At 40.5% G+C, this 25,668-nt stretch overlaps 1 protein-coding gene across 7 annotated transcripts in view; it reads right to left on the bottom strand.

The window, feature by feature from the left end:
- Positions 1-25,668, bottom strand: part of DAB1 (DAB adaptor protein 1) — a 1,311,411-nt gene that overhangs the window by 71,401 nt on the left and 1,214,342 nt on the right. For 6 of the 7 annotated variants that reach the window (XM_043963028.1, XM_043963033.1, XM_043963030.1 and 3 more), the window contains 5 exons: positions 17,935-18,066; positions 16,611-16,730; positions 16,092-16,130; positions 14,170-14,235; positions 7,107-7,166 (listed from right to left, as the gene is read on the bottom strand). In XM_043963028.1, the coding sequence (XP_043818963.1) occupies positions 7,107-7,166; positions 14,170-14,235; positions 16,092-16,130; positions 16,611-16,730; positions 17,935-18,066 (417 nt within the window). Of the gene's footprint in view, positions 1-4,809; positions 4,914-7,106; positions 7,167-14,169; positions 14,236-16,091; positions 16,131-16,610; positions 16,731-17,934; positions 18,067-25,668 lie in introns of those variants that run through there. The other variant, XM_043963034.1, reaches the window with a different exon arrangement.

Here is a 25,668-nt window from a genome sequence, read left to right as displayed (position 1 = left end):
AGCACATCTCCAATTACATAGTGATCACTTTCTATGATTTAACATGGGCCTGGAGGGGCTTGTGCAGATGAGAAAATGAACAGGGATCCTCCTCTCTTGAAGTCTTCAAGCAAAGACTCAATGGATCCTTGCTGGGTCAGGGATATCATAGAAGAAGGAGATTCTTGCCCAGGCATGGTATGGATTAAAAGGCCACAGAGGTTTCTCAGAGATGTGCTGACATGGAGAGGTTCTGGTATGGGCTCTCACAGTGATGCGATGGCAGATCCCATGTAATATTGAGGTAACCCCTAAGTGTAATCACAGCCCTGTGGATAAACCCTGCCCCTGTCTCCAGGCGAACAGAGGGGAAAGGGGGTCCACAGTTGTTGATGACAGAAGAGAGATACAGAAAGGATTGTATCCCAAAGCCTTTTGGTAAGTCAGGGAAGGAAATCAAAAGAAACGGAAGTAGATGAAGAAATCCCCTTGTGGGATAGTGCTACTGATCATGATGCTTATCTATAGGGCTTTTCATTCATGGCATCATTACATGCTCACATTTACCCTGGGAAGTGGATACAAGAGAGGACTTTCTTCTTGTTTTTCCCCCCCCTTGGAGAAGTGAGGGATCATGGGAACAAGATAGTGAGAAAATTTCCAGATATGGTTAATGAGCAAGACAAATGTAATTACTATTCCTGTTACAGATGTGGAAATCAAGGTCCAGAGAGGTAAGTGGCTTGCCCAAAATCACACAGCTTAGTGAGCATCTGAAATGGGATGCGAATTCAGCTCTTTTTTCTTTAATTTCAAGGCTGGCACTGTCTTTACTGGATTGTGTTGATCTCTTTTTTTCATGTAGTCCTACTCCTTCCTATACATGGCAAAATTTACACCTCTATCTATATCCACCCATCATCTATTTATGCATGCATGTATGCATGCATCTATCCATCCATCCATCTATCATCATCTATCATCTATCTACCTATCAATCTATCTATCTGTGAAAAGAAAACTAGTGATAGCTTAGGAAAAGTGAAAAGTTGTTGCTGATTAAATCCCCACCCAATGGGACACTACTCCTTTTATCCCTCCTCCTCTCCCCGAGAGCTAGAGAGACAGAAAGGAAGGCAACCAGTGAAGGATTCCAGGGCCAGTTCGCTGTCTCTTTTTCTTTAGGCCAGTGGTTTTCAAACTTTTGGGTATCAGGATCCTGCTACATTCTTAAAGTAATGGAAGACATTCCTCTACCTGCCATGAGCTCTTGTTTACATGGGTTGAGTCTATTAATAGTTACCATGTTAGGAAATAAAATTCCTCAGTATTATTATGAAAAGGGTTTTGACCACATAGATGCCCTGAAAGAGTCATGGGAATCCACAGAGTTCCCCAGACCACACTCTGGGAATCACAGCTATAGGTTAAGGCCCTATTGAAGGAAGGTGCAGGGATGAAGCCAGCCCCATCTGCTCACCCTTCTGGATGTGAGCAGCCCTGGTCACAGCAGGAGAGCAAGCAGATACAGATGTCAGTGGCAAGAGATTTCCCAAATGAGCTGGCCATTGGTGAAAACACAGTTGTTACATGTTGCCTACATTAGAGGTCATTGGCTGGCATTTGGGCTTATTCATTTTTCTTTGATATAAGGGAGGGTGTGCAGCAAGAGAATAATCAGAAAAATTCATGATATGAAAAGCCAAAAGGTATGAATAAAATGTATTTTTAAAAATTAAGAGCAATTTTTAAAGAAACAAAAATTGATCAGGCGAAAGAGGCTCACAGGTCTTGAGTTGGCAGGACTTCAGGGGGCATCAAGTTCAACCCTCTCATTTTACAGATGATGAAACTGAGGCCCATTTAAAATGAATGATTCAATATCACAGGTTTAGGAAGTACCAAATGTGGGATTTGATCTCAGAGGGCTCTGATTCTAGTGCCAGGGTCCCTTCATCTGTGTCACATTATTGTGTCTTTTCTCTCTAAGAGATGCAAGGAAGATAGGAGTTGGATATTGAAAATGTTCTTCAAAATGTGGCTCCATCTGCTTTTGGCAATGATCACTGTCATTTCTTTAGTATACTAACATTTGTCAAGTTATATCTATATCTTTCTATATATATTTCTACATATCTATGTATGTATTTATATATGCATATATATCTACACACATACATATACATATGATGTGTGTACACATACATACATACATGCTAGCAGAATTTAACTTGAGCCCCCTGAATCCCATGACATCCCATGAACCCCTAGGTGTAATCACAGCCCTGTGGATAAACCCTGCCCCTGTCTCCAGGTGAACAGAGGGGAAAGGGGGCCCACAGTTGTTGATGACAGAAGAGAGATACAGAAAGAATTATATCTCTGAGGCTCAGTGATGTTAAATGACTTGCCCAAGATCACACATCCACTGAGTGCCAGAGGTGGAATTGGAACCTGGGTCTTCCTAACTCTAAGGTCAGCAGGCTAATCAGGATGCCACATTGACTCTGCAATAATACCAGTCACTGAGATGAGAGACTTCATTTTAAGAAAACCCCTTTTGTCCAGACGGAACCATCCTATCAAGACCTGGTGAATTTAGAAAAGAGACACATGTGGAATTCACATTCCCAGAGAGCACCACCAAGCCTGAGGGGCAGAGTTCTTAATAAATATCCCCTTTGGCCACTGAGACTTTTAATGCCAAAGGCTCCCTATGTATCTAAATCAGTTAGTGGTAAGCTGGGCAATTTGGAGCCAAATTGAATTGTGGAGGTTTGTATAATAGGGACTGCAAAAAATCGAATAGAAAAATGCAGACAAGTGTCTCAATGACAAAGGGACTTGATTAAATGGATCACTAGTGAGGATGGAAACTCTGCTTTTTTTTCCACGAGCAGGAGAACGTTCCTCAGTCATTACTGGCTGTCTTGTGATTTTCTGTTTGCCTTTGGAGGGTACACATTTTAACCCCATGTGTCTTGTAGAGACTTGACTCCATCCAAGATTGTCTCCTCTCCTGACTCACATAGTGAGGTGCAATAGTACATGCTTATTGAAGATAATAATAATAATTATATATATGAATATTATGACAATATGTGACTCTAGGATAATCATAACATAGTTATATATACTTTAAATTTTAAATTGTTTTCTTCACAACAGGTCTGTGCGGTCAGAATTACAGAATCCCAGAAGTTGAAAGATGGATGGGAGCGCAGGGGCTATCTTGTCCAACTTCTACCCCCAACAGAATCCACCTAACATACATAACAATGGTCCACCCAATGTTGTCTTCTTCATTTTTTTTTTTTTTGCGGGGCAGTGGGGGTTAAGTGACTTGCCCAGGGTCACACAGCTAGTAAGTGTCAAGTGTCTGAGGCCGGATTTGAACTCATGTACTCCTGAATCCAGGGCCAGTGCTTTATCCGCTGCGCCACCTAGCTGCCCCCCAACCCAATGTCTTCTTGAAGACATCCAGTGAGGGGGTGCCCACTGCCTCCTGAGGTAGGCCATTGCAATCTGAGACTGTTTTTAATTGTTAAGAAGCTGTTCCTGATATCTAGCCCAAATTTTCCTCTTTCAATTTCTACCCATTGCCTCTGGTCCGGTCCTCTAGGTCCAAACAGAATAATCCCGAGCCCAGTTTTGCTTGACAGATATTCAGATACTTGAAGACAGCTCTCATGTCTCCCCTGAGTTTTCTCTTCTACAGCTCAACATCCCAAGTTCCTTCAACTGATTCTCCTGACGCAAACTCAAGGCCATTCAACATCCTGGCTGTTTCCTTTGGAGGCAATTCTCTGGTTTATCAATGCCCTACTCACGCTGTGGTGTCCAGACCTGAAAATGATCCTCCAGATGTGATCTGACCCTGTACAGAGTACAGGAGGACTATCAGCCCCTTATTCCCAGAAGTTGAGCCTCACCTATTGCAATCCCAGATGGTCAGAGCCATGTGGCTGCCATTTTACAGTTGCTTCATAAAGAGCTTGTGGGCAACTAAAAGTCCTGGATCTTTTTCAGATAAATTCCTTACTGGCCACGCCAACTTTATTCTGTACTTATGACCTCTATTTCTTTTTTATCTATCAATGTATAATTTTTGTTATTCTTTTTATTAATATAGTCTATTATGTAGATTTCCAATTATTTAACTTCCTTGTATTCCTGGGATAATTCTTGGCTATTTTGTTTTGTTTTGTTTTTTGATCTTTTTTTTTGTGTGGGGAAATGAGGGTTAAGTGACTTGCCCAGGGTCACAAACTAGTAAGTGTCAAGTGTCTAAGGCCAGATTTGAACTCAGGTCTTCCTGAATCCAGGGCTGGTGCTTTATCCACTGTGCCACCTAGCTGCCCCATGATCTCTATTTCTTAAAAAGAGTAAGACCTTACATTTATTCCTATTGTCTTTCCTGTTATTTGGTTCATTTCAATTTTTTTCTCCTTTCTTAAAAAAATGGTTTTTTTTGTTTTGTTTTGTTTTTTGTTTTGTTTTATCCTGATTCAATCATCCATCATTTTTGCTATCCCATCCAGGTTTATCTCACCTACAAATTCAACTAGGATATTTTCTATGCCTTTTTCCAGATCAGTAATAGAAATGTCAAGTAGTACAGAGTTAAGCACAGATTCCTAGAGGTGCTCCCCCTGTGGAGCATCTTCCAAATAAACATTGAGCCAAATGCAACCACTCCTTAACCCTGGGCCATTCCAAACCCTTCTAACTATACTATTGTCTAGCCCAAAACTCTGGGTACATAAAAATTTTATAATTCTCATATTACAGATGAAGAAACTGAGACAATTACATCCAATTTACATTTATTAAGTCCTTCTATGTGTAAGACAGTGAAAGTTTAAGTAAATTTTCCCAGGGTAGCACAGCTAACAAGTACTCCAGTCGGTTGAACTTGGGTCTTCTAATTCTAGCTGTTGGATAAAAAAAAAAAGAAAGAAGGAAGAAACGGAGGAAAAAAGAAAGGAAGAAAGAAAGGAGGGAAAAAAGAAGGAAAACTGGTATGCATCATTCATGATATGGGTGCATTTAGGTGGGGGATCTTCACTTTCAGAGTGGTGGAAGAAGCCAGCTATTTACCTCTCTTATTACATAATAATGGTCCCCAAACTATGTGGGGCCATGTTTTGGGGGATGACTTAAGGTGAGCTCTGTAGAATTGGCGAATGAAGTGGCAGGTTGGCCATAAAGCCTCCTTTCCTGACTCTTAGCAATGGAATACAGGTACCAGGGACATTTTCCACAGCATCATTCTTTCCCCACTCATAGGTCAAAGAATAGCATGGAGTTGGTTTTGGGGTCTTCAGAAACTGAAGACAGTCTGGGTGCCTTCACTCCAAATCATGGTTGTGTCAGCAAAACCATTGACACAATGTTATTGTGACTTAGAGATCAATTCTCATTCTGTTTTCCCATCCAGATCTCTGATTTCTTTTGGATTGTGGACTACCTGTTGTAGAAAGACTCTAGGGATGGAAATCAGAAGGTCTTCCAGGGAGGTAGTTTGACAGCCTTTTAAAAGAGATTTTCCAGGGGTTACTGAGAGATTGAGTGACTTACTGAAGGTCACAGAACTTTCATTTGACAAAGGCAAAAGTTGAACACTGTGCACCATTCCAGGATCCCTCTAAATGCTATTCAACACAGTGTTACTGTGCTGATAGGGGCCATATATTGGCATCTCCCATAAACTGAAACTGACAATGTCAGAAAAATAAAGGACTTCCTCTTCCTATTGACAGAAATGAATGTTTAATGAATTCTTCAGTAAGGTAGTAAGGAGAAAAAGATTCTACACAAAGGGATACAATATTATATATGTACACGCATATTTCATTCACACATATACAAAGAGAATTCTAACACTTTGGAGGGTGATTTTTTCCTAGGATCCTAAACTCTCATATTGTTTCAGGTGGAACATTAAAGATCATCTAAATCCAAGCTGATATGGCCATTTTATCACAGACTCCTTCCTCCTTCTTCAAATGTTAGGGATAAAAGGGAAGCTGTGTATATAAAAAGATAGTAATCACTGTAGGCTACAGCAGTGGATAGAATGCTGGACTTGGAGTCAGGAAGACCTGAGTTCAAATTTGATCTAAGATACTTAAGACCTCTATAAAAGATGACCCTGGGGGGCAGCTAGGTGGCGCAGTGGATAGAGCATCAGCCCTGGATTCAGAAGGACCTGAGTTCAAATCCGGCCTCAGACACTTAACACTTACTATCTGTGTGACCCTTGGCAAGTCACTTAACCCCAACTGCCTTGTAAAAAAAAAAAAAAAAGATGACCCTGCACTCTAGAAGATTGCCCAAGGAACATGTGCTCCAGCATATCATAGGAAAGGCTAGAAGACACCTCCAAGGTCATCTAGATCAACTCCATCTTTTTTTTTTTTCTGATGAGGAAACTGAGGCCCAGGAGTGTGAAATGACTTGCCCAAAGCCACACATGGAATAAGCATGAGAGATAGGAACCCAAGTTCTTTGACTTCAATGTCAGATCTTACCGATCTGGAGAACCCATGAGTCTGTACAAGGCAACTGAAGACACCTTTGGAATGCAAGTGGAGAAGTTGGAAAGGTATATTGCCAAACGGATGGTCTCTAGGTGAGGATTTTTTTATGGGGGTGGGTGGGGTGGGGGCGTATTTTTTATGAGTCACACCAAACCATATGAAGTTAGGAGGGACCTTGGTTTGTGTTGGTGGGTGAAGCTGCTCTAGCCCAGCCCCCCAACAAATGAAACCAGGGCTGATTAAAGTATCAGTGAATTGGGGAACACATTACTAAATTGGCATTGACAACCACATGGGTATGTGCCTTATACTACTTCCATCTGAGTGCTGACCTATTTTAGGCAGTTAAGATGGATAGGTTTCAGAATTTTGGTGTTACAAGACCTGTGGGCCTTTTCCTTCTAAACTGCAGACAAATTTCTGTCTCCTCAGAAGATCTGGCTCTTGGTTACCTCAGTACCAAGGTGCATGGACCTGTCAAATGCTACCTTAGGAATGCCAACTTCTTGGCCAAAGATCCTGGCACCCCAAGTGCTCTAAAAACATGTCATGCACGGAAATGGGAAGAGGCCATTGGATACTTACACTCACAGGCTGACTTTTTGGCACATCATAAACTCCCTCCTTCTTTTGGCTGGTAGGAACCTGATGAATAACCAAAGGAAATACAGTTAGGACACACTCTGTGTGCTATGTTTATGGAACCTACAAAAATAATAAAAATTATTTCCAAATGACCAAATAAAGGCTCAGTGCTCAGCCACAACAAGGCAGAAGAAGAAACAACAGATGTCTTGCTGTGAGAAGCCTTGTTTTCCTCAAGCGAATATGAAAGTGGGGCAAACTGCTAAGTGGCCAGTCAATAAACATTTATTAAGCACCTCCTATGAGTCAAGCACTGTGCTAAGCCCTCAAAGTGTGCTAAGCAGTGCAGTGGATAGAATGCTGGACTTGGAGTCAGGAAGACCTGAGTTCAAATTTGATCTAAGATACTTAAGAAATGTATGACTATGGGCAAGTCACTTAACATCTTTGCCTTAGTTTCTTCACTTGTAAATGGAGATAATGACAGCATTTACCCCACACATTTATCAAAAGGATCAAGCAGGATGCCTTATTTACCTGCTTTGCAAACTTTAAATGTCTATATAGTATAAATGTTAATGGTAGTGGTGGTTGTTATGATGATGACCGGGGCTTTAAAGCTCAATGAGTCTAGCCCACTCCCATAAAAACAAGTTTGAACACATCTTCCTGACTCCTAGTCAATGACCCCTCCAGTATGCCACACTGTCTCTTTTAGGCTCCTGTACAGGCATGAAGAGACTGGAAGTCTTAATATACTGACACAGACTCCTGGAGTCCAGAAGTAGGAAGGGCCCTGAGAAGTCATCAGAGCCAAATATAGAAGTCCCTTCTGAGAGGACACTAATGGTAGACCCACTAGAGTTCCCATTGTATAATCTCTCTCTCTCTCTCTCTCTCTCTCTCTCTCTCTATATATATATATATATATATATATATATATATATATATTTTTTTTTTTTTTGGTGAGGCAATTGGGGTTAAGTGATTTGCCCAGGGTCACACAGCTAGTAAGTGCCATGTGTCTGAGGCTGGATTTGAACTCAGGTCCTCCTGACTCAAGGGCTGGTGCTCTATCCACTGTGCCACCTAGCTGCCCCTGAATAAATATAATCTCAATTAATACACATATCTGTCAACAGAGTAGTTAAATACAACATAGTTTGAGAGGGAATCAACAAAGTAGCTCTTGGTTGCTACTCTTTTAACTATACTATGGGTTCTAGTCCAATAGATTGTGAGCCCCTTGAGGGCCAGGACTATGTCCTTGCCTTTCACTGTATCCCCCAAAGTTGGCAGAGTAACAGGAATATAGTGGGGGCTAAATAAATGCTTTATTTAGGGGCAGCTAGGTGGTGGATTGGATAAAGCACTGGCCCTGGATCCAGGAGGACCTGAGTTCAAGTCCGGCCTCAGACACTTGATATTAGCTATGTGAGCCTAGGCAAGTCACTTAACCCCCATTGCCCCAGAAAAAAAAATTAAAAAAAAATAAATGCTTTATTTATTAGGCACCCACTATAAGGCTGACAACGTACAAATGTGTTCCTTTTTTCCTCACCTTCATACACACAAGTATTTTTCAAAGCTGTGGAGAGTTTCACAGATGCTACCTGTCCCTCCCCCTTCCAAGCACAGCTGGGCTATCACCTCCCACAGGAAGCCTTTCCATGATCCCCTCAGTTTTTAGGACTCTTTCCTTCAGAAAATGACTAGGTGTATGTTTTGTATTTACCTATGTGTGTACTGCTCTGACTATAAGAGGACATAAGCTTCTCAAGGCCCGGGACTATTTTACTTTTCTCTTTGTATCCCCAGCCCTTGTACGATATCTGGTACAGAGAAGATGCTTAATAAAGGCTTTTTGAATTAACCAAATGGGGAATAGATGCATCATACCAAGATGATTCATAGCAAATGCCACATGCTCTGTTTGGCTGTGGGAATTTTGTTTGCTTTTGAAAACCAGGGACTCTTTTAAGGGAAGAGAAGCAGCAGCACAGGACAGTGGGAAGAATGCTGTTTTTAGAATCAGAGGATCTGAGTTCAAACCTTGACTCTGCTAGTTATTAGCTCTGTGACCTTGAGAAAAACACAGGGTCTGTGGGTCTCAGTTTCCTCATGTGTAAAATGAGAGGGTTGAACTGTATGACCTTTTAAATCTCCTCTAGCTCTAAAACTATGAACCTGTGACCTTGGCATATCACTTTCCCTATATAGGCCTCAGTTTACTCATCTGTAAAATGAAGGGATCCCATTTGATGGCCTCTAAGGTTCTTTCCAACTCTAAATTTATAAGCCTAATAATTCCCAAATGGTCCTAAGGAAGACAGTAGAAATAAATCCTCAGGCTTTGAATAATGTTTATTTTCTCCTCCCTCCCTCCCTCCCCCCCTCTCTTTCCCCCCTTAAAAGCTCAAGCTCACCCTAGTCCCAGGAGTATCATCAGTATTCTTTTAAATGTCCCAGACATAATTGATCTTTTACAATTGACCATTAATAAGCCTTCCCATAAAAGGCTCATTCATTATTGATAAAGATGGAGCAAGCATCAAATAGCAGCCAGTTGATTCCCCCAAAATGGGAACCCTAAAACCATTTCCATTTGAACTGTTAAATTCACTTCTAGGTAGCCAGCTTTGGGATGATCTTTAAAACTTAAAGGAATCTTGCCCATCTTGTACCTTGAAATCCATTTTATAGGTGAGAAAAATTGAGGCTCTTGAGCAATTAAGTGATTTAGCCCAAGTCTCACTGGTTGAAAATAGAGAAAGTGAAAATTCAATATTAAGGCTTCTGTTTCCAGATATGGTGACTTGTAACTATACCTCGCTGACACCATCTTTATATTATCCATTTGACCATCTACCTCCTTCCCTACCTTCCTTCCCTTTCTCCTTTCCCTTCCCTTCCCTTCTCCTCCTTCTCTCTCTTCCCTCCTTACTTCCTTCCCTTCTTCCCTTTCTTCTTCCCTCCCTTCCCCCTCCCTCCCCCTCCCCATCACTCCCTCCCTCCTTTCCTTCTTTCCTCCCTCCCTCCCCCCTGCCCCTTCCCCCTCTCTCCCTCCCTCCCTTCCTTCCTTTGTTCCTTCCTTCCTTCTTGCCATTCTCTCTGGTTTACAGTTCCAGCAGTTCCTGAGTGCCTGTCACCTTGGACATGACTCTTGATTTGTTTAAGCCTTTGTTTCTTCATATATTCACAGTAGCCCTTTCTACCTCACAAGTGACTTTATAAGTCCAGATGACACAAGGAATGTAAATATATCTATGCACTGCTGAGCAGTTCAGGGACCATTGTTCTCCCTGCCTTAAGCTGAGGCTTCTGTTGGCCCAGTGAGAAACCTCCAGTGTCCTGGGTCTCATCAGAAAGACAATTTTGGATTAGCAGGTATTTAGGCACAGTGCAAATATAGATAATTCAGGGCTGCTTGTCCAACGACTGGCTAATCCTCCATTTTCTTATCTGCAAAAGTGTATATTCACTACCCACCCTGAGTAGCAAACTGGTCCAGTGGAAAGAGCATTGGTTCTAAATCAGAAGATCTGGGTTAAAATCTTACCTTTGTTATTAACTGCCTGGGACCCTGGACAAATCATTCCATTCCTCTGTGCCCTTGTGTAAAATGACGGGGCTGGGCCAGGTGGCCTCCAAGGTACCTTTCAGCTTTGTCTTGGGTCACAGAATTGTTGTAGCTGAGGCTTGGAAGGGACTTTGGCCACCCTGTCTGTCATCCACCCATCCCTACAGCCAGCTGGCTCAATTAACAGAACATAAAACTCCTTCCTTTAGGGTTCTGGGTTCTAGATTCAGCTGGGCATAAATCTTTTTGAGGAGGAGAAGCAATACAATGGATAGAGTTCTAGGTCTGGGATCAGGTAGACTTGAATGCTAATCCTGCCCCAGAGGTTTATTAGCCATTTGAGCCTATGGCATTTAATCTCTCTCATCCTTAGGCTACTTAGCTATAAAAGAAGAAGGATGGTTCCATGGCCTCTAAGGGCCTTCTGCCTCTAAATAGCCAATCCTCAGATCATACCTCACTGGAACATTGGAAGAGTTATTTGGAGCTATAATTAATTCAGGGATGGTCACTGCCCAAAGGATCATAGTTAGTTACAGATGCATCTATCTTAAAGTGCATCTATCCTAAGCCCCAGGTCAACATCGTCAGCTGGTAAACTCTGGCAAGCACAACCAAGGTGTGGAGCACAGGTCCAGCGATGGGCCATTCCAGCTAAACTCAGACAGGCTCTTTGCCACCTTGACCATAGTGGGGTGAACTTTTCAACCATATTAGTTCAAAACTACCATTTCTTAGGGCAAAGAGGATTGAGATCTGTGTCTGTAGAGGGAGACTTACAGGCATGAAGGAAAAGGTAAGCTCCTTGTGGGCAGGGACAGCTTTAGAGGATTCATCACAGTTAAAAGGGAAAAAGTCTAAGGAGCTGATGGATTTGTCTTATAACAAGCACATATTTGGCACCACACTTTAATGGGAATATAGCAGGCTGTGCCCAGGCTAATGACAATTTTTGTAATGGAAATAAGACCTCTTTACAAGATAACCTGAAAATGTCATCTCTCAATTGGCCCCTCCCACACACACAGGGGAAGATTATTCTGAAGATCTGGGTTCAAATTGTATCCTTGTTACTTTGTTGTCCTTAAGCAAGTTACAGAAACTCTCTGGGACTCAATTATCCAAACTTTAATGAGAAGGTTGTATTATATGACCTCTAAGGCTTCTTCTAGTTACAATATTTTATATTCCAAAGTTGTATTTACTAAGCTCTCTTTTGTTTCTACCATTCTCTTCTTTCTATGTTCTAAGTTCTCTCCCATCTGTAATATTCTCAATTATATATTACAATGTCCTGTAATTCTAGCCCCAGGCCTTGAATAGGAGAACAGATGGAGATAGTAGACTGAAGTGAGTGTAGGGTTAGGGACTGGACTCTGGTTGTGACTGGGACAGGGAACTCACAGGTGAGGAAAGGCTCTCTACCAATGCAGAGAGGTACCTTCTCTGCACCTCAGTTTTGGAGGGTTACCCAGAGCACTGACATCAAATTCAAATAGAAATTTGGTCACTCATCCACACATAAAGGTATCTGTAGGCTGCATATTGGCTTAATTTTTTATCTTTATTTTATCTATTTTAATTTATTTTGTTAAATATTTCCTAATTATACTTTAATCTGGTTTGGGCCATGCTTGGGAACATTGTCAATGGCTTTTGAGCCATATATATGGAACTTCTGCTCTAGTACCTCAAGAATTCAAGTGACTTGACCAGGATCACTCAGTCACTATTTGTCAGTCAGGAATTGAACCCAGGTTTTCTTGGTTCTGATGCTCCCCATCTCTTCACTATATTAAACTGTTTCTCAGAAGGCAGACTGAAGCTAAGCCATGTTCTTTTTCCCAGCAGGGACCTGGCTGATGCCAGACTGTTAGGGACTGAACTAAGATTAGACTCACACATCTGCGTCCTCAGCTCTGTGTCTCTTACTAATAAGATAGAGGAAGCAAATCATTTGTTAGTTACTGAAAATACCCTATATTGCTATTCATTTCTCTCAGCTGCATGGGCTTCAGAATTAGGGTGAACCCCCCCTGCTCCTTTAAAATTGCATGCTGTCCCTTGGTGGCTCTTATTAAAACTACTGGATTCCAAGTGGGCCCTGCTTTACCTAACACACACAAGTTGAACAGTTGTGCATCAATCGTGTGGTCTATAAACTGAATTTTTGTTTTAATGAACCCAAATGACTGGATTTTGCGTGTTTTGGTGGGGTGAAGGAGCCCTGAAGACATAGTCACTGATGATCATCACGCACCAGGGTGTTTTTATAGGGACCCAGGGTGTAGGGTAAGAAGGGACCTCATTCAACCTTTGCATTTAATAAGTGAGGAAAATGAAGCTCAGGCCAGTTAAAATAATTTGCCCAAGGTCACACAGTAAGTCACGGACACAACTATGATTTGAAATGATATCCTCCTGACTACAGGTGTGGCACTCTATAGCTGCCCTGGACCACTTGCTTTAAGTGGGGGCACACTCATATGAATAACAGCAGCAAGAACGGCCTGCATAAATGACTGCAGATGTCTGGGAAAGATCTTAGAACACAGAATCTAGAACACAGACTGTTCAATTACACAATGTTGAGTTAGAATGGCCCTTTGTCATTATCATTATTATTATGGCAATGATGAAAATAACAGATGGCCAAAAAAAAAATAAAAAAGAAAAGAAAAGAACAGCTAGCAAGTAGTTTTTTTGTTTTGTTTGCTTTGTTTTGTTTTTGTTTTTGTTTTTGCAAGGCAATGAGGGTTAAGTGACTTGCCCTGCCAGGGTCACACAGAGCTAGCAAGTATTTACATGTGGCTTCAAGGTTTATGGAATGCTTTAAATATGTTATCTCAGTTGATCCCCACATCACTTCTGACAGATAAACACATTATTATTCCCTTTTTACAAATGGGGAAATGTAGGATGGAAAATAAGAAGTGACTTGCCCAGGATCACAAAGCTAATAAAGGAGTGTCAACAATAGAAAGTTAGAACTGAAAGGACTCTAAGAATACAGAATGTTAGAACACAGAATAAAGGATGTTGGTGTTGTGAGGGACCTCAGAACACCTTGGAACACAAGCTATTATAACACCAAATGCTCAATGACAGAGCTGGCAGAAACTGTACAATATTAAAGTTAAAAGTATCTAAGAGATTCTCTTTACTAAAACCCCCATTTGACAGCAAAAGGTAAGTAACCTATCCAAGTGAGTGAGTGGTAGACTGCAGTCTCAAAGCTATACCCCCCGAATCATTCCAGTGATCTCACTAATACTTCACAGCACTATTTCAGATGAACCATTAACATATCATGCCCAAACACATTCTTATATCATTAAACTACGCATCATACATACTAAAGGGGCACATCCCATGGTGCAAGTGCCTTCTGGAAAGAGAGGTACCCCTCCCCAAATAGGGGTCTACATTCTTGAGGGCCGGGCTTTGCAACAGTGGTAAGTGAGAGAGCAAGTAGTCGGATACCTGATAAATGTTCTCTTCCGTTTCAGGCTCACGGATTGGCTCATGTCCAGCCTCAAACACAATGTACTATTGGATCGTCATCCAAAGAAGAAAGGTCAGAGATGGAAAAGAAAGGGAGAAAAAGACCATTTGGAACAGGAGATCAATCAGGCAAGCATTAAAGACATAGATACAGAGCAAAGGCTTAACAGAGACCAGGTGGTCCAGGGAGAAGCACAATCAATGAATGGCTAACTGCAGTCAGATTGTTTTTGAAACAAAAAAGAACTGGTAGCCCTTGAAATGATGAGGAGAATCCATCCCTGGCTGCCTTCTCACCTGACATTCAATCTGACCCACTCGCTAGTGTTTTTATTCCCAGGACCCTGAAGGGGGACATTACATCACCACCAGGCAAATTTATGCACTTTAGTGGCACAATTACATTCTTTTTTTTAAACATAGGGACCCCTCCATCTTTGTTACTATTTCTGGTATAGGCTTCTGGAGCAACAAGGAAACATACAGAAATTTGAAGTGACTTCAGTCCTCTGAATGTCACTATCTTACTTCTTCCAAATTGAAAATATAGCATTAACTGGCAGCAGGGTACCCCTGAAAATAGTCTACATGGTCAAGAAAGTAATCTCTTTGAAAGAAAAACAAAAACAGGTTTATTGGTATAAACCTAACACTAACAGCTTTGGAAAAGACAGGTTTTTCAGGGGAAAAAATTAAACCTTTATAGCAACAAATGCAATAACTGTAAATCGATTTTAGATTCTCAAATTATCATATAGCTTCTTTTAAAAATGATTGTCCAAATTAACTATAAAGGACATATGAGGATAGATATTATCTACAATCAGAGAAAGAATAGGTAAATAGATGTATAGAATAATTTTACATATATATGTATGCGTATATGTGTGTATGTATATACATCTATTTGTGTCTAATGGTGGCCACATCTAGGCCTGGGGGGAAAGAGGGGAAAGAAAGGAAAAAAACACCCACAAAATTTACATGATAACTGTTGTATATTTAGAAGGAATAGCAGGTTATATATAGTAGATTTGCAGTTTCATGTGCAGTCTTTTTATTATACTGTTATGGAAATGCTTATTTTATTCCATAAATTAAAAATAAAATAAAAATTTTAAAAAGATTGCTTTTTAATCTATAAAAGCCCAATTAAATTTAGCATGAATTATAGGTTGGATGAAAGGGAGCTGTGCTGGAATTATCACTGTTAAATCCTTACATTTACAAATTCTAAAGCATTTTTTTAAAAAATGATCAAATCCATGTGTCTTGTACAGAATACAAATCAATTCATATTTGGATGCAGGAAAGAAGAACTCACCTACCCCAATGTTGCTGTAGTTTTTCTCTGCTCCTATGAGCTGTTTTGCCCATTATTGTATGAGGCAAAGACTCCAAACACTCCAGAAAAACCATCCTTAATGTAATCATCTGTTGGGAAACAGGTGACTGTCCTGTCCCTATTTGAATAATCCCACCAAGGCTGCTCTTTGTGGCTTGTGTGAGCCAATTGGCCAATCTATGCCTCAGGGAATCCCATAAATCACTCTTCCAAACAACAAGGAATATTCACTCCACTCTTAAAAATATTCGGTTCCAACTATAGATTTTATAAACAATATAGGGATGGGGTGAGGAAAGTTAGAAAGGGAAATCTCCCACACTCAGTCCTATGTTACTGACACTTGGATATGTTGATTTTTTTGATATGTTGATTTTTAATAGCCATATTTCCCTAGCTTTGCAGGCTCTTGGGCTTCCCGAAGAGTTTTTAGACTAGCTCTATTGTCCCCAATCAGTGGTCCCTCTCGACTATTGGCAGATATAAGAGTAGCATTCACTTTTTTCTAGCCTAACTACTGGTGACTTTGTAAACCCGCGAAGGTTCCAAAAATTACCTGGTACACGGGATCTTCTACATCCTCCTCCAAAATTGTCTACCGCAGAGTCAGAGAAGGGAGGGCAAAAAGCAAAGGATGAAAAAAAAGAAGAGAAGTGAGATCCCAGTCAGAAATTAAAGGACTGCAAAGAAATGAGCCTTTGGGAGGAGAGCTTTCTGAAGAGGGGCAGCTGGAAAGGTGTGGAAAAAGTCCAAACTCAGAACCTTTCCCACTACTTCCCAACCTTCCATCCCATCACCCCCAACCTTCTTGATTCCAGATGACAGCTGTGACTAGTGAATTTCTTTTCTTCTCCCTAATAGCACAAATTGGGGTGAATATTTCACTGTGCTCTTGACTTTATGTCAAAGCCCAATCACCACTGGGAAAGAGAACATTAGGCAGTGGAGAACCCCCTTATGCCAGGCGGTTATTTAAACCAAGACTCTCATTAGGTGTTGGAAGCAGCGCCAACTTCACATCTGTTTCCTTAGAGCTTCCATTTTGGTGGGCACCAGGCCAGATCTGCAGATGTACCTGGTATACCGCCTGCTCGCACTGTTTGTCTTTCTGGGCTTTCTTCTCCAGCTCTTCCCTCTGTTTCAATTCATAAATGAGTTGAAAGAGATCACGAAGGTCTAGGATCACAGGTTCGGCCTGCAGAGAGACAAAGTAGGAGGCCCACGTTAAGGAGGGAATAACCCCCCCCCCCTTGGGCAGTGACTAGATTTTCTTCCTGCTGGCTCCAACCTCTAGAAGCTCATTTTATTATTAAGTTGAAAGCACTTCACCCTAAATTAATTCTACCTTGTTTATATTGGCTTAGCAAATTGCATCTGGGCAGAAGTTCATTCCGCTACCTAATTATATTTGCAAATTAATAATAATTATAATTATATACATAAAAGGTGTTGCTTTTTATTTGGTAGTATCTTTTAATACAATGAAATGAGCAGAGGCTCTTTGCAAAAGAATTATTTATTTTCTCTTTCTTTCCCTTTTTTTTTGTGGGAGACTGTGAATGGAAGCAAATTTGTTTGTATACAATGAGTACATCCAGTTTAATTACAAAGAAAAATAATTAGTCATTAGGAGAAGCGAATGGAAACAAAAAGGAGGTGGGGAAAGAATGTTCCTTCCTGGGGGGTACTTAGCTGCTGCCAGGGCCAAGTGTTGGGAGCAATGATACATACCATATGGTAAAGAGGAAAGAGTTTTGGGTGTAGAGGTAAAGAAACCAAGTTCTGGTACCTCTGTAATGTCAGACACATTATTAAACCTTTAACTTCTTCCTCTGTAAAATTAAGGGATTGGACTAAATAATTTGTGGTGTCCAAACAAATCTACAGTTATGGGAGGCAGCTTGGCAGGGGGCAAAAGAAAGGTTAATTTGAAGTCTCAAGATGACAGTTCAAATCCTGACTTCTACCTCTTATTTCCTGTGTACGCTTGGGGAAGTTACTTCATCTCTCTGGCCTTCAGCTTCTTCATCACTAAGAAAACAAGAAGGCTGGATGAGATGGATTCTGAAATCCCTTTTACTGCTATATCTATGATCCCTCTACCTACCAAGTCTCACCAAAATGTCCATTCAAAGAAAGACTCAATGAATGGCTGAAATAGGATTTAGAAATGGGATGATTAGCAAGGAGATCAACCCAACCCTATTATTTTACATATGAAGAAACTGAGGCCCAAAGAGGTTGTGACTTTCCCAAGGTCACACAGGAATTTAGTGGCAGGATTCAAACTCAAGATCCTTGACTTCAAGCCAATCTTTCTTAACCCGAGACCATCCTGTTGACCCTGAAATGAAAGGAAAAGCTCACACACATGCTTGCTGGTGGACCAGGATACTTACTGCCTGGGCTGTTTTGATGGCCACAAATCTGTGGTTTCCTTCCTTTCCACAGACATATCCAAAGGCTCGGTGGTCTGTGATATCCTTTGCAATGTAGGAAATTTCATGCACAGCATGGTGATGCTGGAGTGCCTAGGAGAGAGAAAGAAAGGTTCTTTCAGAGAGGAGCCTATCTTACCTGTTATTCATGATGGCAAGGTTTTCACTTCCATAATGATAGCCCTTAAGAAAGTCAGCAAAGTTTTGGGATAAAAAAGGAGAAAGAGAGTCTCAGAGGAATTCTGAAATGATGCTGTGGACTTAAAGTTGTGATCAGATTGAGAGAAATGGGAATCTTCTGAATACTTTCGGAATAGCACAGTGCCTGACATATAGTAAGCACTTCATAAATGCTTGTTGATTGCTGACTGATCTCGCAAAAAAACAACAGCAACATCACCACCACCACCACCACCAACAACATGTTATAGTAGCACTCTGCAGAGTCCTGGCTAAATTAAAATTTCTCTTGGCTTAATGCTGTGGTGTTTGTTATTATTGGTTTGGTCCATGGGTATGATCTTATCTGTTTAGGGACCTCCAAGTGTGGAGATTTCTTCTGCTACTATTCACCTCTAACCAACCATTTTAAAGAGTCTCTTGGGGCTCTTGGAGGTTTCCTGACTACTTGCTCAGTCACACAGCCATTGTCTACCAAAGATAGGATTTTAATCCAGGTCTTCTCAACTCCAAAGCCAGTGCTCTATTCATGATGCTACACTGCCTCAGTGATGACAATTAGGTTTCTGCCTCTGTCTAGAAATAGAAGTCTTACTCTTATAACCCTGGATTATGATTTGGTAACTGTTTGCATCCTCTTGCCTTCTCTCAGGACCACCTTAGCACTTCCCAGTCACCTCACAGGATCATAGATTTAGTACTTAATAAATGTTTTTTGACTTGATTTGTAGACTGTTGGATAGAACCATATACATTAGACACATCCAGATATTATGGAAAGGACAAATCATTCAGTGACAAAGGATTTGGGTTCAAATCCCTGCTCTTCTGCCTGCTATTTATGTGATATTGCACAGCACTCAACCTCTAATGGCCTTATTTCCATTCCATTTCATTCTTTTCAACAAGCATTTAAGTGAATATGAAGACAAAAATGTCCTTCTCCTTAAGAAGCTTGTAGTTTGCCAAGGGGACTACAAGATTCACATTAGGAAGTACATGTAAAGTACGTAACAAAGTAGTATAGTTAGTTCAAGAGGGAGAGAGTGCTAATGAGTGGGGGCATCAGGAAACACTCATGTAAAAGTTGGTACTTGAGTTGTACAAGATGATGGATGGGGTCAGACTAGTAATCCCTGAGTTTCCTTCAGGGAAATGGGAGATCCTATGGCCTCCAACCCCGAGAAAGCTCTCACCTTGCACCTTTGGCTAATATCCAGATGCCTCCCATTTGCTCGCCTGTCCTTTGAACCAGTGGTTCAAAATTAGGACAGTGGTTATTCAGAAAACTCTGTTTGTTTCTGGTGCTCTGATTTCAAACTCCCTCTAACAAGAGAGATCCATATCTTCTCTGCAGTATGTGGTCTTAGAGATTTGATTGGGACACTTCTGTGAACTCCTCAGGATCACATGGACATATATATCATATATAAATCACAGATTTTTTTATCTATAAGGATTCTTAGAGGCCATAGCAGCCTACTCCCTCATTTAACAGTTGAAGAAACTGAGGCAGAAAAAAGTTAAGTGATTCATCAATTAACTTGTGTTTAAGTTTTATCTATTTGTATTTATTCACTTTATATCAATGCTATAAATATTTTAATATGTATTTATCTCTCCCATTAGAATGTAAGCTCATTAAGAGTAGGGGTTGTTTCATTCTTTGTAACTGTATCCCTAGAACTTAGCCCACAGCCTAGGCACATAGTAGGAAGTTTAATGAATACCTATGATTTGACTGATTGATCAAGGTCACACAGCCAGTATATGTCAAAGGTGGGACCTGAACCTTGATCTTTCTGTCTCTCTGTTGAGCTCTTTATTCAACAGTACTGCCTTTCAGTGAATTATAAGGGGCCTTTAGATAATGGATGACAATGACTCCAAAGAGTAGACTGCAGGTTTTGTCAATGTGATAATGAGGTGAAACAGATGCAGAAAGCATTCATACAACTGGGAGGTATTGGTTGAAGGAGCTTGGGTGAACTCCATCCAAATATAGGCAGAGAAGAAAAGTGAGTGGAAACCAGCCCTTCATTTCCTTTCTTTGCCTTTTCTGAGTGCTCTCCTATGACCGGCTGTTAAGAAAGACGTCATCCCAGGGAGGCCCCTATCCTATCAAAGTTCACACTGTCTTATTGATCATCAAATTGTGCTTTGGAAATTAAGCCATGATTTGAAGTCTTCTCTGTGGAATTAGATTCAGAGATTATTGCATGATGGGAAAATCACACCTAATGTATGAGATAGCAGATGGAGACATTTTAATTTTTCTGGGAACCTTCATTAAGTGTTTGAAAATCAAAACATTTTCAACTATTCCTAATATTGCCTGAAAAAGGACATCTGCATGTGCCTCCTGGGCTTAAAGATATATTGGTAATCTTACTCTCTCTCAAAGTTAATTTTGCGATGCATTGAGGATATTTCTTAAGAAGTCTCATCCATTTGAAAAAGGTTCTTTGTGGGTTGATCCATCACTGTCTCTGCCAACTCTGTATTATGCCAGTATAATGCAGATGGTGGGGATTGCAAATGCCTTAGAATGCAGTGAATGCAACAGCAGGGTGGCTGCATTTCATCCCCGCCTCTCAAAATACCTGCAAACACTCATCCATTAGGTCTCACAATTGATTCAAATGGACAAGATGATTCATAGCAAGAAGACATGAAAGGCCCTGGGAAAAGTCAGAAGCCCACTAGGGCTCTTCCCTCTCTCCCTCACCTGCCATATGCAATCACACAAGAAGTCCTAAGGATTGCACCTCTGCCAATCTCCCTCACTCATTCAATCCATCCTGAATACTTCTGCCAGGATAAGCTTTTTTACATGTAGATAATCGGTTATCATAGATTTAGAATTGGAAGGGGCAGTAGAGGTCATCAAATTTACCCTTCTTGTTTTACAGATGAGCAAACTGAGTCTTTAAAAAGGTTAAGTGCCTCGCCCAGGACCACATCAATAATAAGTGGCAGGGGATGAGATGAGATTTGAATCCAGGTTTCTCTTGATTCCAAGTCTAGCACTTTCTTTACTAGGCAATGATCATCAATCTTTACTCAAGAATTCTTATCCCTGGAGCAAACACTGTCATGGAGGAACTGGGTTATGGGGCAGAACAACAGGGCAAAGGAAATAGATAGAAGGGCCTACATACTGTCCTGAAGTACAAGGAGGGTATTTTTTCATAATATATAAGTAATTTATTCATGCTACTGTATCACCTGTGGCCCTTCCTCCTTCCATTGCAAAAATTCATAGGGTGGCTCCCTCAGAAAAGGCTACTCCTTAATCATGGCACTCTGTGGGTCTGTATCCTCTCTAAACTATGACTCACAGTCCCCCTCTAATATATTTATCTTTAATAGTTAACTAGAGGACCCAATTATTTAAAAGTAAAAGTATCTAATAAAATGGCACAGCAAAAATATCAATAAAATCTATCTTCCTATAAAACTATGGCACACTTTCCACAAATCTACACAATAGAAATAGGAAGAGTAGATACCTATGGGAAATATATGTGGAGAGTAATACTTGTAGTGTACACAAATGTAAGCAACATAATTTTTATAATACCACACCTCTGATGCTGCAGGGAAACTGATATATTCAGCTGATGATGTACTGAGGTCTTGGCTGGATGTGTTAGCCTCTATTGGCCCCTGGCCAGAGCAGTCTCTGTTAGACAGCACCAGCAGACATGTACATGCAGTCACGTATCGTTGCTGCTCTTTTGGACACTCTTCTGCTCTATATAGTCTTTTTTTTTTTGGCAGGGCAATGAGGGTTAAGTGACTTGCCTAGGGTCACATAGTCTGAAGCCAGATTTGAACTCAGGTCCTCCTGAATTCAGGGCTGGTGCTATATCCACCGCACCACCTAGCTGCCCCCGGCTCTATATAGTCTTGTATGAAATAGTAGAAAAATGACTGATTCTGAAGTTGTGGCCTTAGGTTCAAGTCCACTTCTGGTCCTCATCACATTGTGAATTTGAAAAAGTCACTTCCTGTGACTCCTCTGTAAAATGAGGTTGGACCATCAACCCTTGGACTCCTTCTCCCCACTTTTCTTAAAATGAACTTTCTGGTGGGTGGGTAAGGTTGACCTCACTCTAGCTTATAGTGATTTTCCATGTATCTTGCAGTTTTAATTTCTGAAAGTCAGGCTATATCTGGTCATCGACCGATAACTATTGGAACATAATGAAGTTCTGTGATCCTTCAGGTTCCGAATTTTAAATCCCTCAACGTAGATGAGTAGACAAAGAAAGGGACGCTAGGTGGCATAGTAGATAGAGTGCCAGGATTGGAGTCAGGAAAACTCATTTTCCTGAGTTCAAATCAGGCATCAGATGCTTCCTAGTTGTGTGACCCTGGGCAAGTCATTTAACCCTGTTTGCTCAGTTTCCTCATCTGTAAAATGAGCTGGAGAAGGGAATGGCAAACAATTCCAGTATCTCTGCCAAGAAAACCCCAAATAAAGTCACAAAGAGTCAGACACGTTTGAAAATGACTAAACAACAAAAAGATGAAGAAAAGGCACAGGGACAAGGATCAGCCTGGGACAATGTCTTTCTCTCCCTAGCAGACTAGCCTCATCTTTTGCTAATTCCTAGGTAGATAACAGTCAACTAAATTTGAAAGGGCCTCTGAATTCACCTTTATAAACAAATATTTGTTGTATAGTGTATGAAGTGTTGCTCTGGGCTCCTGGAAAGATAGATAAGAAATCACAAGGAGCAGAAATAAGACCAAAATTATTTTAAAAAGCAGCAAACAATGTAAGTTTATCCAAGAAGTAAAAACAGTACTTTGTGAAGTCTGAAGGGAAGGATTATTACTGAGAAATGAGATATAGATCAGGAAGATTTCTTGGAGGAGATGGAATGTTAGCTATGTTTGAAAGGAGAGGTAAAATGGCATGGAAATAATGGTGTGTTGTACATGGTTTTTCAGGAAGAAGAGGGTGTGGGACAGTATGAGAGAGATGCGGCCACATGTTTGTCTATAGCCTGAATTGTTTTGAAGCCTATAGGGCACAGAGGGGAGTGATACCAGCAAAGGCTGGAAAAGAAAGGAGGTGCCAGACTTAGGGGAGGGGAGGCAGGGATGCCAAGCAGAAGAATGAACACTTTACCAGGTGTTAACAGAGATTGACAGGTTCATGTTTTTGGTTTTGTTATTTTGGGGTAAGTATCAGATTTTATATTACTGTTTTGATAGATTTTTATTGATTTCTTTTTCTTTTCACAATACCAGATTCCCCCTTGTGCCCTTCTACCTCTTTGATGCCAGTGTCTTATAATAAAGTTTAAAGAGAAAGAATAAGAGAAATATGTAAGAATTCAGTAAAACTGATCAAGCCATAGAAAAAGTCTGATGTAACATTCAATATTATACAGCTATGGATCCTTACCTCAAAGGGTGTGTGTGTGTGTGTGTGTGTGTGTGTGTGTGTGTGTGCATGCACGCGCGCGCACACACGCATGCATGCGCCTGCCTCTTCTTTCCCTAAGTTCCCGTGATCTTTGAGTCTCCCATAAGACCCCTGTTTTGGCAGCATAAGGACAAAAAAGGCACTCACTCTAACCTGTTCCCCTCCACTTTTGATAGTAAAGTGTTTGGAGGGTGTTATTGTTGTTTGTCTCCCAGTTCCATCCCCCACCCTTTGTGATTCAGAAAACACATCCAAAAATATGTTAAGAAGAGAAAGGCGCTTCTAATGAGTCTGTGCCTCCCTTTGTGTAGTTAGATTTTAACTACTGTAATTGCTCATGGTGTGAAGTCTTGTATTTTCCATGTATCTATTTTTATTCTGAGTCTGTCTACTTTTTCCTTTTTTTTTCATGTGTTTGAATCCTGTTGTGTTGTGGTTTTTTTCCCTCTCTCTCAGTGAATAGTGTTGCCTCAGGGGGAAAAAACAATATGAAGGCTAAATAGTGTGGAATTTATTTTTTGAAAAACAACTAATGGTAAAGTGTTAAGCAAATTACTTTCTAATCTATACAGTATTTAATTGACTGTATTGAACCGTACCACAAATTAAGTCTTCTCTGTAATTTGTTCTGTCAGATGGTAACCCTCTAAACAATTTGATACTCCATTTAAAAATTGGTAAATGGTTCATGGAGAAGCTGAGGATTGAGTTTTAGAGAGCATCAGATAACACGGCCTCCTTTGGTACAGGGTACCAAGGCATTTTCTACCAGGATCTTAAAATGCCTTGTTGTTACAAGTATATCTCATGTCAGCCTGCCCAAAAGACTCTTCAATTTTTGAAAGTTTAAGAGGGGGAATGTGGGGGAGATGACACTGTCAATGGTACCCCAGTTAGCTTTGCTTATTCTCATTCAAAATCTCATTTTCAGTTTCTGTCCTTCTTTATTCCAGTCATATGATACTTCTAGCCCTAATGTTTCCACTGGCTAGGGTTGTAACCTTGGGCAAGTCATTGAAATTCATTTTTAACTTTTGTAAAATGAGGGCATTGGAAAAAATCATCTCAAACTACTCCCCCAGTGCTAACAGTCTTTATGTTAGGGCTGGAGGTCTTTTCTGGCTCTAACATTCTATGTTTTATTTTCTAAAGTATATTCTATGTTCCCTTTTGAGTCTACCATTCTATATTCTATTATACTACAAGTATTTATTAAGTGAGACATATGTGTCTGCTACTGTGCTAGAACCAGGAATACAAAGAAGAAAATGGAAGTCTCTACCTTTAAGGAATGACCATTCAATTGGGGAAAACCACAGATACAGATATAGGCACATCCAAGATAGACACAAAGATATTTTGGTCAAGGTGGATACAACTAGTTACTGAGGGCATTGGGAGAGATCTTATGTTGGAGGACTTGCCTGAGCTGAGTCTGCATTCTAATATTCTCTGTTCTGAGATCTCTGGCACTGTATGGTTCCATGTTCTAAGATCCCTTCCAGTTCTAACATAGCATGTTTTTACATCTTTCCTGGCTTTATCATTCTATGTTTTTAAGTCTTTTCTAGCTCTAACATTCCATGTATCGAGATCTCTTCTAGCTCTAGTACTTTATGTTTTAAGATCTCTTCCAATATTATCATCATATAGTCTGAGGTCCTTTCCAATGGATGTTCTGAGGTCTTCTCCAGTCTTAACACAATACATGTTCTAAGGTTTTTTTCCAATCCCAACACTACATATTCTCAGGTCCCTTATATGACATTCTCTAAGGTTCTTTCTAATCCTAATATTGTATGTTCTAAGATCCATTCCAATCTTAACACTGTGTTCTAAGGTCCCTTCTCATCTTAACACCATGTTCTAAGGTTCTTCTGTTACTTAGCACTGATATTCTAAGGTCCCTTCCAACATATATTTTAAGGATCCTTCTAAGTTTAACTAAAGTTCCTTCAATTCTTAAGACTATACATTCTAATGTATGTTCAAAGATCTCTCACAATCTTAACACAATGTCCTAAGGTCTCTTCTGATCCTAACACTGCATGTTCTAATGTCCTTTCTGGCTC

Source organism: Dromiciops gliroides, chromosome 4, assembly GCF_019393635.1.
Source record: "Dromiciops gliroides isolate mDroGli1 chromosome 4, mDroGli1.pri, whole genome shotgun sequence".
Lineage (NCBI taxonomy): Eukaryota > Metazoa > Chordata > Mammalia > Microbiotheria > Microbiotheriidae > Dromiciops > Dromiciops gliroides.
The sequence above is the reverse complement of the archived record's forward strand: the minus strand, read 5'-3'. Positions and strand labels throughout refer to the sequence as shown.